The 14835-nt window shown below is 45.0% G+C and overlaps 1 protein-coding gene across 1 annotated transcript in view; it reads left to right on the top strand.

The window, feature by feature from the left end:
• Positions 1-4678: 4678 nt before the first annotated feature.
• fend (forked end) overlaps positions 4679-14835 on the top strand; it is a 53045-nt gene continuing 42888 nt past the window's right edge. The window contains exon 1 of the mRNA XM_045739251.2: positions 4679-4945. Coding sequence (XP_045595207.1) covers positions 4829-4945 — 117 coding nt within the window. The 5' untranslated portion in view covers positions 4679-4828. The remainder of the gene's footprint in view (positions 4946-14835) is intronic.

Raw genomic sequence — 14835 nt, 5'->3', positions numbered from 1 at the left:
TAGGTAACAGGGGCATAGGGTGAAAGAAACTCTGCCCATTGTTTCTCGCCGGCGCCTGGGATCGAACCCAGGACCGCAGGATCACAAGTCCCGCGTGCTGTCCGCTCGGCCGACCGGCTCCCTGCCGCGACCGGCGATCACGCACCATCCCATCTGAAAATGTTAGATAATTACTTTTTTATTATTATTGTTATTTTCTACCACAGACGTGGCCGGGCATTTACAATGCTAACCAGCATATATACATTTTCTTCTGTCCTCCATGGACAGGGTTAGAGATGTGTTAAACACATAGTTCAAGGGGTTATTAAACAGTCAACGAAAATGACGTTTCAGTCCGTCTTGGACTATTACAGAATCTTGTTGATGATGGCTCGAGACTGTCCAAAACTTGAACAAATCCACAAGTGCCGTGAATAGGATTCGAACCTACGTCCGAGATCATCCCAGACGCTGTCTTAATCGACTGAGCTAACTTTTTGTAGATTTGAGGTGTGGTGAAGAGGGGGGAGGCTTAGAGGTTTGTAGGGGGTAAGTGGGGTAGGAGTGAGGTGTAGGGAAGGGGTAGGGGTCATCATGGGAGATGTGGGTAGGGGTGTATTAGGGGTTCTGGGGGGAGAAGGAGTTGTGATCACTACCGGAACTGACCACTAGTCTTGCCTACCTGATTGTGAATTCCGCCAGCCTACCTGGCTGGTTGAAGAGGGGGTGGTGGGGTGGGGGGTTGGCTGGCTGGCTGGCTGGCTGGCTGACTGGCTGCTTGACCTACTGGTTACTTGATCACAGAGCGCTGGGACCCGCTGACCATCACAAACAAAAGATATACTCAGCCAAAAGATGACCTTAATCCTGTCTTAGAATTACGTAGCAGCATTAACTGTCTGCTGTTGTGTTAAGAATCTGCGAGCAGGAACTGGGTGGTGACCTCACGCACTTCATTATTGACTGTCCAGTCACTGGATCTCCTTCAGACCGGCCGACATGAGGTACCTGGAACAATCACTTTACTACCTCTCGTGTCTTCAAGGATATCTTGAAGTATATGAGTGGGATTGGGTGGTTATAAATAGGAGCTGCCTCGTATGGGCCAATAGGCCTTCTGCAGTTGCCTTTGTTCTTATGTTCTTATCATAATGATACATGCAAATTTTGCCAGTGCAGGCTACTCGCGTGGCCCTGTATGACTAAACCTCTTATGTGATGGGTATTTTATTGTTTATCTCTCTTGACACACACTATGTAACCCTTTTATATAGTCTAGGGCAGCTGTATAATTGTCCAGGTACCAAGTACAGGGAATTAGATCATCGGTACAACTTCGTTCCAATAGGGTCTGAGACCCTAGGCCCATGGGGAGAGAGTGCAAGAAGGTTTCTTAAGGATCTTGGTTCCAAGCTCATTGACACTACAAGAGACCCTAGAGCGGCAAGTTTTCTCTTTCAGCGCCTCAGTGTCGCGATCCAGAGGGGGAATGCTCGCTGCATCCTCGGTTCCTGCCCGGCGTCCGAGGAGTTCGAGGAAATCTCTAGGAAACAAACTTCTCCTTATTTCCTCTTAATGTCCTCTTTTTGTAGCCAATCAGATATGTAACTGTGGTGTAACCTTGTATAATGAAGTGAACAACATAAATAATGAAAAAGGAATGGTAAGAGAAGTGAACACTCACATGTATATAAAGTTAAAGGCAAGTTTTTCTCTGAATGCTCTGTGTTCCCTTCTCCGAGGCTATGGGTCCCTACAATTGCAGCAGAGGTGGTACCTCTCTCTCTCTCTCTCTCTCTCTCTCTCTCTCTCTCTCTCTCTCTCTCTCTCTCTCTCTCTCTCTCTCTCTCTCTCTCTCTCTCTCTCTCTCTCTCTCTCTCTGATATATATATATATTTAATTATATATATATATATATATATATATATATATATATATATATATATATATATATATATATATATATATATATATATATATATATAAATATATAATTACATACTGCTACATAATTCTTTATTTTTTTGGCATTTGGTTTTCAAAAATATATTTGATATATAAAATCGTTTATACAGGTCGGAATTAGCATGGATCCAGAGGCAGAAATGGACGCTTTAAGTATGGCAACACTTCTCCAATGGACAGCTGCTCACCCCCCCCCATTACCCTCCCCCCCATTACCCATTACCCCCCTACCCATCACCCATCCATGAAAATCACTCCTACCCATCTCCCCCACTAACCTATCTCTGATCTCCTAATACTGATAACCCGCCCCATACATTTCCGCCCCTCATAACTCCATATACCATCACCCCTAAACACCTTCCCCCCCCCCTTATTTACCCAACCCATTAACCCTGTCCCCCGAGCCCCATTTTCCCCTCATTCCTTGTTCCCACATCCTTCCATCACTTCTCAACCCCATTTCCTAACCCTTATTGCGGTCCCTCCACCCCTTACTCCATAACCCCCCCCCATCCCCCCGAACACAAACAACCTCTCTTCCCCCCATTTCCTTCGACCCATTCCCCATTTCCCCCCCCCACACTTCCGGCCACCATGAACTTTGTACTTTGGTGTACTTTGTGACATGCAAAAGATAGTACACTACAGCCCCCCAAGGAAGAGACCATGTAGTACAATATATATACATAGGGATACATATAGGGATATACATAGGGATACATATAGGGATATACATAGGGATACATATAGGGATATACATAGGGATATATAAGGATACAAATGGATATATTCCCAGCTAACACTAGTCCCAGCTTGATGTATACATATATGTACATGCGTCAGAACATGTATGATATGCGCATATATATAACGTGTACTGGAGTATACATGGAGGAAACTTCGAGTATACCTGGAGGAAACCTAGAGTATACATGGAGGAAACCTAGAGTATACATGGAGGAAACCTAGAGTATACATGGAGGAAACCTAGAGTATACCTGGAGGAAACCTAGAGTATACATGGAGGATGCCTCGAGTATACATGGAGAAATCACTAAACCAATGTGACTATATAACACATGGAAGGGCTTGGAGGACAGGATAGGAGACCGGATAGGACGACGGATAGGAAGGAAAAGTGCCCAACCACTTGGGCACCATCGGGGATCGAACCCTGACCTTGCAAGGAGCGAGGTGGTCGCTGTACCCACCAGTGCAAGTAGCTGACTGAACCTATATTTCGTAGATCAGAATTCATACAATAACCACAGCTATGATTTATGCATAATATGTTATTATATATATATATATATATATATATATATATATATATATATATATATATATATATATATATATATATATATATATATGTGTGTGTGTATATATCACGAAAATAAACACGTGATTAAGAATGTGACAATGTCAGACCACGGAGGAAAATGAAACAGGAATTTCCTTAAGTACTTTCGTATATTAAATACATCTTCAGAAGGAATCTTCATCTTCATCTTCATATAAATATATATATATATATATATATAAATATATATATATATATATATATATATATATATATATATATATATATATATATATATATATATATATATATATATGCGGAAAATCCACAGAGAAATATGAAATGAGGTGAACGTTTCGGCTCTGTTAAAGCCTTTGTCAACACCAGACTGACTAAAGTCAGTCTGAGTCAGTCTGGTGTTGACAAAGGCTTTAACAGAGCCGAAACGTTCACCTCATTTCATATTTCTCTGTGGATTTTCCGCATAAAATGATCAGTGTTTTGTGATCGTCAATTGCATATATATATATATATATATATATATATATATATATATATATATATATATATATATATATATATATATATATATATATATATATATAATTGAAATTGGTATTATTATTATTTTTTTTATTACATATATTAAGTGAGGCTAGAGTGGTTTCCATGGCGACATCTCGAGTCAGACTTCATAAACATCTAATTCCTACCTACCAATTATGTCTGCGTTTAATTACAGAGTCAAAACAAATTATGGCGACTAATACACCGGCAATCGGGATTCAGATTATAGTATTCTTTTATTAGTTGAAGTTCGAAACTTTATTACTAGCTTATTAGAGCGTTTTAGGTATTTGGTTGTGGAGGGAGTTGTGGCGGGTTGGGCTTTAGCTCTTTGGTCCTGCCTCTCTGGTTCCAGGCCTGTGTGTGTGTGTGTGTGTGTGTGTGTGTGTGTGGGGCTCCAAAGGTGCTTGCCAAGGTCTACGCTTTTTAATTAGCCGTGTCTGCTACTTATGGGGCTCAGTTAAACACACACATTGTGATGGCTTTGGTGGAAATGTTTGGATAAAGTGTTAAAGATCGTAAGGATATGATAAGTGTAATGCTGCGGCAATGTTGCTTGCGATAAAAGGCTCATATGGCAACTTTATCCTATGCTGCCTCGGGCGCTATGGCTGCCAGCGTTTTCTTTATTCCCGATTACAAATATATTTTCCTTCCGTAAATACGTTCTAATACAACGATAATTGTTGACGTAAATACTAAACGAGCATAATAACAATGAATGCCACACCGCACGTCATTAGAATGTCTTAAACGTTAGCAAAAATGATCATATAAACCGATAATCCTAAATTTGGAAACCGTTAGCATCTGAGCATGAAAATGGCCCGAGATGCCGCCCACCAGTTAGTCCTGGCTTGGCCTTCGTGGTGAGCACATCCTCGCGTCCGCTCCCCGCGTGTGACCGCTTGGGACCCTCCACTTTGCCTTCCTTCCGCGCGGTGCCTTAGTGAAAGCCGGCCGCGAGTGCGGGGGAAAAAAAGGCCGAGTTTTTAGGGAAATTTGAGCATGGATACGACGGTGTGGATCCTGGCGGCGCTGACGGCGGCCGCGGTGTCATGTTCTGCGGTAGACTTGCAGTCAGCCTTTAAGATGGCTCAGTGTAGAGCCTATTGCTTAGACCAGGTGAGTGTGGTGTTTGGTAGGCCTATTGTCTCAAGCAGGTGGTGTGGGAGGCCTACCACCTCGACCAGGGGAGTGAGGTAGGCCTACCACCTCGACCAGGTGAGAGGTAGGCCTACCACCTCGACCAGGTGAGAGGTAGGCCTACCACCTCGACCAGGCGAGAGGTAGGCCTACCACCTCGACCAGGTTAGTGAGGTAGGCCTACCACCTCGACCAGGGGAGTGAGGGAGGCCTACCACCTCGACCAGGCGAATGAGGTAGGCCTACCACCTCGACCAGGGGAGTGAGGTAGGCCTACCACCTCGACCAGGCGAATGAGGTAGGCCTACCACCTCGACCAGGGGAGTGAGGTAGGCCTACCACCTCGACCAGGTTAGTGAGGTGGCGCAAAGTGATCAATTTTAATCACCATTTGAATGAGTAAAATGGTAAATATATTTTTCTCGATAGGCCTATGGACTACCTGGCAGATGCTATCATATTTACAACATTTATATCCCTTCTATTTTGGCCGTATTATCATAATTCTCAAGTTTGGCGTATAGGCTTCAGTTGCTTAAGTTCAAAGTTCGGCTTTCCGGCGTAGGTTCAATTTTCATTGAACGCTTGCAAGAATGTAGCGCAATGGTCTACATCCTGGATTTACAACCGATGGATCAGGGATAAATTTCCAGACGGGGCAGAAACAGTTGGTACCTTTCCGTTCACCTAGTGCAGCTGTTCACCTAGTTGTTAATTAACTTGTGTGTCCCCTGGGGAGTTTTTTGGTTGCATCCTGGGGAAGAAAGGAACTATCAGGGGGAAAGCGCCAAGCCATTACGACTACATATCACTTGGAAGGGGTCAGGATAAGGATTTGGGATGGAACGGGGGGAAGGAATGGTGACCAACCACTTGGTGGACGGTCGGGGATTGAACCCCGATCTGCATGACGCGAGACCGTCGCTCTACCGTCCTCCCCAAGTGGTTGGGTCCCCGGGAAGGTCAGTGGTTGACCCAGCGGGTTCAACAAGCGGTAATTAGTTGTCCAAATGAGATCTCGGCTCCGATGATTGACGACGGAGTTGTTGTTGTTCTACATTCAGCTACTTTAGAACAAAAGTTCCAAAGTAGCACGGGCTATGGTGAGCCCGTAGTGGACTTACCTGGCACAGGAGCGGGGCAAGTAGCACGGGCTATGGTGAGCCCGTACTGGACTTACCTGGCACAGGAGCGGGGCAAGTAGCACGGGCTATGGTGAGCCCGTAGTGGACTTACCTGGCACAGGAGCGGGGCAAGTAGCACGGGCTATGGTGAGCCCGTACTGGACTTACCTGGCACAGGAGCGGGGCAAGTAGCACGGGCTATGGTGAGCCCGTACTGGACTAGCCTGGCACAGGAGCGGGGCAAGTAGCACGGACTATGGTGAGCCCGTAGTGGACTTACCTGGCACAGGAGCGGGGCCAGTAGCACGGGCTATGGTGAGCCCGTAGTGGACTTACCTGGCACAGGAGCGGGGCAAGTAGCACGGGCTATGGTGAGCCCGTAGTGGACTTACCTGGCACAGTCGCTAGGGGCTGTAACAGCAAAGACAGAGAGCGCCGACGTTCCGTACTAGCATCTCAACTCTTGGACACGTCCTTGTATCACCCTCACATTTGAAAGACTTATTAACCATATTTCGCCTTATTAATAAAAAGAATGGGTATATTTTACTCCCCCCCCCCCCCCCCCACTCTCCAAGAGGCTTGCTACCTAGATTCACGAAGAAGTTACGCGAACACTTACGAACCTGTCCATCTTTTCTCAATCTTTGGCAGCTTTGTTTACAATTATTAAACAGTTAATGAGCTCCGAAGAACCAGGAGGCTGTTTATAACAATAACAACAGTTGATTGGCAAGTTTTCATGCTTGTAAACTGTTTAATAAATGTAACCAAAGCCGTCAAAGATTGAGGAAAGATGTACACGTTCGTAAGTGCTTGCGTAACTGCTTCGTGAATCTGGCCCCTGGTTCGTAAGGGCTTGCGTAACTGCTTCGTGAATCTGGCCCCTGGTTCGTAAGGGCTTGCGTAACTGCTTCGTGAATCTGGCCCCTGGTTCGTAAGGGCTTGCGTAACTGCTTCGTGAATCTGGCCCCTGGTTCGTAAGGGCTTGCGTAACTGCTTCGTGAATCTGGCCCCTGGTTCGTAAGGGCTTGCGTAACTGCTTCGTGAATCTGGCCCCTGGTTCGTAAGGGCTTGCGTAACTGCTTCGTGAATCTGGCCCCTGGTTCGTAAGGGCTTGCGTAACTGCTTCGTGAATCTGGCCCCTGGTTCGTAAGGGCTTGCGTAACTGCTTCGTGAATCTGGCCCCTGGTTCGTAAGGGCTTGCGTAACTGCTTCGTGAATCTGGCCCCTGGTTCGTAAGGGCTTGCGTAACTGCTTCGTGAATCTGGCCCCTGGTTCGTAAGGGCTTGCGTAACTGCTTCGTGAATCTGGCCCCTGGTTCGTAAGGGCTTGCGTAACTGCTTCGTGAATCTGGCCCCTGGTTCGTAAGTGTTTGCGTAACTGCTTCGTGAATCTGGCGCCTGTCTTGTCCACTTTTAAGTCTGAACCAGCCAACTGAAACTGCGATTTTTTTTAAGACTTGTTTATTTTATCCGGCCTAAAGCCGTTTGGTCATGACGTTGTGGGAGTAATTAGTGATTATATGTAAGGAAAGGCTGATACTAGGCCTACATACTAGGCCTACTGTATCAGAAAATGTAATCGACGTTAATGAACAGTGTAATTGTTACACACAGAGATCACACTAACGTGATGCATCAAATGATTAAGGCAGCGTCTGGGATGCTCCCGGACGCAGGTTCGAATCCTCGTCACGGCCCTTGTGGATTTGTTCTTTAGTCTGTCTTTGTTTTGTGTTGGTAAATGCTTGCACCGGGCATAGGCCTATGAAAGTTTGTGAATGTTGCTACTAAATATGGAATATACTCAGCAAGTATACCAAGAATATACTCGGCGTAATATATGCATAAAAATTCATGCAGCTTAATATATGTATATATGATATATGTTGCTACTAAATATGGAATATAATCAGCTAGTATACCACGAATATACTCAGCGTAATATATGCATAAAAATTCATGCAGCTTACTATATCATGTATATATGATATATACGCAATATTTAGTGTATAAGCTTCATGTATTACATATAAAGTATTGATGATAGAGGCTTGTATAAAAAAAGATAAACGATACATCTTGAGGTTATCTTGAGATGATTTCGGGGCTTTAGTGTCCCCGCGGCTCGGTCCTCGACCAGGCCTCCACCCCCAGGAAGCAGCCCGTGACAGCTGACTTAACTCCCAGGTACCTATTTTACTGCTAGGTAACAGAGGCATAGGGTGAAAGAAACTCTGCCCATTGTTTCTCGCCGGCGCCTGGGATCGAACCCGGGACCACAGGATCACAAGTCCAGCGTGCTGTCCGCTCGGCCGACCGACTCCCCGGCTACACGTTTGGTTTAAATGACGAGAATCGTAACACATTGATTGTTACGCCGGTTACGTAACAGTTTAGGCCGTAATTCTGTATAGGCCTAGACTGTGACGTCACGTTGTATAGGCCTACGGGTTGTAGCTTCCAATAGTATACCTGGAGCAAACCTGGGGAGGGTTTTAAGAGTTGTACTTCCCCAAACCCGAGGCCAGGCTTGACTTGTGATAACTTTGTCCAACAGGCTGTTTCTTGGAGCGGCCCGCACCCCCCCCATATCCACTACAGCCTGGTTGATCTGCATTTGTGTTTTTGTGCCTAGTGCATTTAATTTATTATTAATTTATTATTTTTTATTTATTATTTGTATTGTATTCTTATTGACTAAAAAAGTGGCCATTTTGAGGAGTTTCTCGTGAGTGGTTCTGGAAAATATATCCTTTATTATTATTAACATCTTTATTGACAAAATTAATTACAATTTTGCCTAATCTGAGGATTTTGATAGTCTTATTAAATTGAGGTTAATGCTGGTATTCACTGTCACGCAGGACAGAGGGTCATACATAAGACAATAGGTCTAAACTGTAGGCTGAAGCACATATATATCACGGTTACAATCAATGTTTTAATGTGTGGATATGTGAAAACAACTTTCTATTGTGCACTGCCACACAAGGGCAGGGATGGGTTCATAAGTGATACAGCTTAGAATATAAATAGAAATTGTTCTTCATTCTTTAAAATGGACAAGCAAATTTTGGGTAAATTGTTAGGATGTCGTCCAGAACACCTGAGTCAATAAAATAGTTACACAGTAACTATTAACTAACTAAAAATATATCCTGAGGTTGCTATCCCGGCTTCTTATCCTGAAGTACTGTAACTCTGCTGGGGTTCGTATCCTAAAATAATTATGAAGGTGTTCTTATCCTGGAGTAATTATACTAGGGTTCTTATCCTGAAGTAATTATACTAGGGTTCATATCCTGAAGTAATTATACTAGGGTTCTTATCCTGAAGTAATTATACTAGGGTTCTTATCCTGAAGTAATTATTCTATGATTCTTATCCTGAAGTAATTATACTAGGGTTCTTATCCTAAAGTAATTATACTAGGGTTCTTATCCTGAAGTAATTATTCTATGATTCTTATCCTGAAGTAATTATACTAGGGTTCTTATCCTAAAGTAATTATACTAGGGTTCTTATCCTGAAGTAATTATTCTATGATTCTTATCCTAAAGTAATTATGCTGGGAGTTTGGCTTAAAATAGTTATGGAATTTCATTGGTGTCCGGTGAGCTCATATCGTATATAAAGTTCCTACGATCATAAGGTCTAAACTGTGTGTGTGTGTGTGTGTGTGTGTGTGTGTGTGTGTGTGTGTGTGTGTGTGTGTGTGTGTGTGTGTGTGTGTGGTGTGTGTGTGTGTGTGTGTGTACTCGCCGAGTTGTGGTTGCGGGGGTTGAGCTCTGGCTCTTTAGGCCCGCCTCTCAACTGTCGATCAACGGATTTTTTTTGTGCAGAGATAGTCCTGCGATAGTCTTGATAGTCCTAAGTTCGCCAAGTGTTGCTCATATCAGTACTACTGTGGTGGTGGGCGAGAGGTTAAAGCTCATCTTGGAACATCTAAATCCAGTGTCATTACTTCAGCCGAAAGCTTTAAATGTATATGATGGTACAAGCTTCAGTCTACTTCCTTCAGATAGATATATATATATATATATATATATATATATATATATATATATATATATATATATATATATATATATATATATATATATGCTATGGCTGTCACTCTAGGCCCTCACGTACCAGGTATCATACAGATATGAACCAGGTATCAACCAGGTACCTGTCGAGGCTGTCACTATAGAGGCTCTTACGTACCTGTCGTACCTGTCACTAGAGGCCCCTTTGCTTCGCCAGTCACTGCTAACTAGCTCTCCTCCCTATACCCCCCCCCCTGGGCCTGCTTAGCACTGTAAGAACCGTTCTCCTGTCACTACCCGACGCCTTTAATCACTGCTAAAAGGTCCTGGGCTGTCAATGTCATCTATTCAGGCCATTCAGTCCCTGAGTCGACGGAAAAGGCACCACTGCTTTTGAATAGACCCGGCAAGCTGGTGGCCAATGGAAAAGGACCCAAGAAGGGGAGTTGAAATGAATTTGAGATGATGAATTTGAAATGATGATGAATGAATTTGAAAAGATGATGAATTTGAAATGAAAAGAGATGAATTTTGTTACATATAAGAACATAAGAACATAAGAACAAAGGCAACTGCAGAAGGCCTATTGGCCCATACGAGGCAGCTCCTATTTATAACCACCCAATCCCACTCATATACTTGTCCAACCCGCGCTTGAAACAATCAAGGGACCCCACCTCCAGCGATTGCCTTGCAATTCTCTCAATTGTCTCTGGTTGTTGCGGCCTTTTCCTGAAAGGGGCGGAGAAGCACATGCTGGTATCACGTCTTCACTTTTATATTAAGACAGTGAGTGTTGGCGAAGATGAGTTATGGAGGATAGTGTGTAGAGTCCGCTGGTGGTCGCTGGTAAACAATGCGCTGCTAGTCAGTCTAGTCAGTCAGTCTAGTCAGTCAGTCTAGTCAGTCAGTCTAGTCAGTCAGTCTAGTCAGTCAGTCTAGTCAGTCAGTCTAGTCAGTCAGTCTAGTCAGTCAGTCTAGTCAGTCAGTCTAGTCAGTCAGTCTAGTCAGTCAGTCTAGTCAGTCAGTCTAGTCAGTCAGTCTAGTCAGTCAGTCTAGTCAGTCAGTCTAGTCAGTCAGTCTAGTCAGTCAGTCTAGTCAGTCAGTCTAGTCAGTCAGTCTAGTCAGTCAGGCCAGTCAGTCAGGCCAGTCAGTCAGGCCAGTCAGTCAGGCCAGTCAGTCAGGCCAGTCAGTCAGGCCAGTCAGTCAGGCCAGTCAGTCAGGCCAGTCAGTCAGGCCAGTCAGTCAGGCCAGTCAGTCAGGCCAGTCAGTCAGGCCAGTCAGTCAGGCCAGTCAGTCAGGCCAGTCAGTCAGGCCAGTCAGTCAGGCCAGTCAGTCAGGCCAGTCAGTCAGGCCAGTCAGTCAGTCCAGTCAGTCAGTCCAGTCAGTCAGTCCAGCCAGCTAGCCAGCCCTTTCAGAGTGACACAGTGGAACGAGGTCTACTATAGACCCGCTGGCCCGAGACTGGTCCCAAAGAGACCACGGCTGATTCAGACCTTCATTCAGACTTTGTTGTGTCGTCTCGGGTATACACCGGCGCTCATGCAGTCATAATGTTCGCTAAATTATTCAGTTTCGAAATTTTGTTATGTCGTTAAAATAATAATTTTAAAAATAATATTAAAATGTTAAAAATTTATGCTTGGTAATATTTTCATCTTCGTCCGTCCTAATAAAGCGTCGCATTTTGACGTATACTCTTAAGGCTAAAAATTCGTCGTACTAGATTTACGGGTTATTCATGCCCGTGCCACCTCTTGCGTGGCCTAATCCTTATCAATCAATCAATCGTCGTACTGGAAGCGGCTGGCGAAATTGACATACTGTCCCGTTTTCTGTTTTAGGTCTTCGGGAAGGTTAGGAAAAAGGCGTTTCAGTACGACAGTTTTTCGACGTTGGGAAAACCTTATGAGAACGGAGGTGTGTTTAGCGTTGTATTTTGATGTACCCGCCGGCGTCTCTCTCTCTCTCTCTCTCTCTCTCTCTTTTTCTTTCTTTCTTTCTCTTACCGCCCAGTTAGCGATAGATCAGTTCAGGCGCTCTATCCTATCCTCCAACGTCCGCCCTCCCTTCCCTAACCATCCAACTACCCTCTTCCAGTCCTCCCCTTCCATCTATCCCGGCCCTGCCACACTCCTGACTCTCTCTCGTGAAAAATCTTAATCCCAGTCCTGGTAGAATGGTTTGAACAGCGTCGCGGCGACGCGCACAAATATCTCGACATTTCCTCCGACTCGCGGAGCAGGAGTCGGCATCGCCTGGAATTTCCGATAATTAATGTGGGTTGGACGATGACTCGGGGAGGCATTTTGGCGGGGTTCGAGATCCGCAAGACTACGGAAAACGGCCAAGAATATTGTAATTTGTTGGGGGAGGACAGGAATGTCGGCTGTTCATCCCGGCGGAGTGAAGACGGTAAGATACGCGTCGCTCTCGTCTCCTCTCTGTCTTAGGAGACAGGAGGTCCAGGAATCTAGCGAGAACTATGACTACTTTCTTGTAAATATATAATTCTTTAAAAATACCAACATCCAACATGCTTATTAATGGTAGTTTGGAAACTCGTGAGCGATTCTGGAAGCTATGGCGGGACTGGACGAGCCGCCCCTCGCGGTCAGAGGCATGCGCAAGGCGACAGTCATTAATTTTCGCCACAGTCAGGGCCCCGCACCTTCTCCCCCACCTCACCCGACACCCCCACCCCTCCGTGACCCCCACCGTGACCCCCTCATCACCCCCTCCACACTTAGAAGCGCCTCTGGTGCTTCTGGGGAAGCTGGGATCCTGGCGGAGAGGCCAAGGCAGGTGACCGTCGCTCCCGTAAACAGACTGGCAGGATGTCAACAGCGAGCCACAGTTGCTGTGGTGGTGGTTGGTTGTGTGGTGGTGGTTGGTTGTGTGGTGGTGGTTGGTTGTGGTGGTGGTTGGTTGTGGTGGTGGTTGCCTGCCTGTGTGGTGGTTGAATGGTGATTGTGGTGTTTGGCTGTGTGGGTTACCTTAAGGTGTTTTCCGGGGCTTAGCGTCCCCGCGGCCCGGTCGTCGACCAGGCCTCCTCGTTACTGGACTGGTCAACCAGGCTGTTGGGCGCCTGGTGAGTGTAGTGTTTGGCTGTGTGGTGGTGTGTGTAAATGAGTAACGTCATGAGTAAGTGTTCCAGCCTCTATACAGACCTGGGCCAGATTCACGAAGCAGTTACGCAAGCACTTACGAACGTGTACATCTTTCCTCAATCTTTGACGGCTTTGGTTACATTTATTAAACAGTTTACAAGCATGAAAACTTGCCAATCAACTGTTGTTATTGTTATAAACAGCCTCCTGGTGCTTCGGAGCTCAGTAACTATTTAATAATTGTAAACAAAGCCGCCAAAGATTGAGAAAAGATGTACAGGTTCGTAAGTGTTTGTGTAACTGCTTCGTGAATCTGGCCCCTGGTCTCTGTTCTTTACACACATTACACACAAAACATTCTTCCTAAAGTGTTACATTTCTCGGTGTTACATTTGTAACACAAACTGTTACATTTGTAACACAAACTGTTACATTTGTAACACAAACTGTTACATTTGTAACACAAACTGTTACATTTACAATATATATAATTTCGTTCGTGTTTCCAGCTTTCATGTCCACTTATTCGACTTTAATAGAAATAACCTGTCTTTGTCTACCTCCCCCCCCCCCTCCCCCGGTATCTTTTATGCCGTGATCATATTCCCCTCTGATTCGTCTCTCTACTAAGACTGTGAAATTTAGTTCCTTTATAACCCGTTCCCGTGATGAGATATATACAAGAGTTGTTACATTCTTGTAGAGCCACTAGTACGCGTAGCGTTTCGGGCAGGTCCCTGGAATACGATCCCTGCCGCGAAGAATCCTTGTTACAACCAGGTACACATTTTACTGTTGAGTTAAACAGAGGCTACAGTTTAAGGAATTGCGCCCAGTAAATCCTCCCCGGCCAGGATACGAACCCATGACATAGCGCTCGCGGAACGCCAGGCGAGTGTCTTACCACGGAGACTTGGAGACCTCTGACACTCTTGTTGCAAAGCTCTGTACTTGTTGTGCTTCTTTTCATTCACCTGGGCTGTAGGAGATTCGAACCCTGATGCCCCACGCATGTGCAGCCGAAGCTCTATCGATCGAGCTATTCAGTAGTCCTAATAAGAAAAGATCCTAGCAGTAGCATTTTTGTGTGCTTCACATTCGAATTTTGGTCTCACATAGGTGGCTTCATTGAAAGAGTCCTCATTTAGGCTTCTAACATAAGGTAATTATCAGGAAAAAGCGAAAAACCATTACGTCTATATAACGAACAAATCCACAAGGGCCGTGACGAGGATTCGAACCTGCGTCCAGGAGCATCCCAGACACTGCTTTAATTGACTGAGCTACGACAGGGTAAATTCTGTGTAACGTCTGTATAACACTTGAACTGAATGTCGTGTTTGAATTATAGATACTCCTAAATATTTGTATCTTTCTAATTCGTGTAGATGTGTAATTCCTAGCGGTCTCCTTCCTGTCCTATCTTCATCATCTTACACTTCTTGTGGTTCAATTCTAGCAGCCACTTGTTTGCCCACTGGAGCTTGCCAAGCCATTTGTGTAACTTTGTGCTGTGTATTCACCTAGTTGTGCTTGCCGGAGGGGGGTGGAGGGGGGGGGGGTGGAAGAGGCCTCGCCTCTCAATTGTCAATCAATCAA

The sequence above is a fragment of the Procambarus clarkii genome, chromosome 36, assembly GCF_040958095.1.
Source record: "Procambarus clarkii isolate CNS0578487 chromosome 36, FALCON_Pclarkii_2.0, whole genome shotgun sequence".
Lineage (NCBI taxonomy): Eukaryota > Metazoa > Arthropoda > Malacostraca > Decapoda > Cambaridae > Procambarus > Procambarus clarkii.
This window is presented reverse-complemented; position numbering and strand designations above follow the sequence as displayed.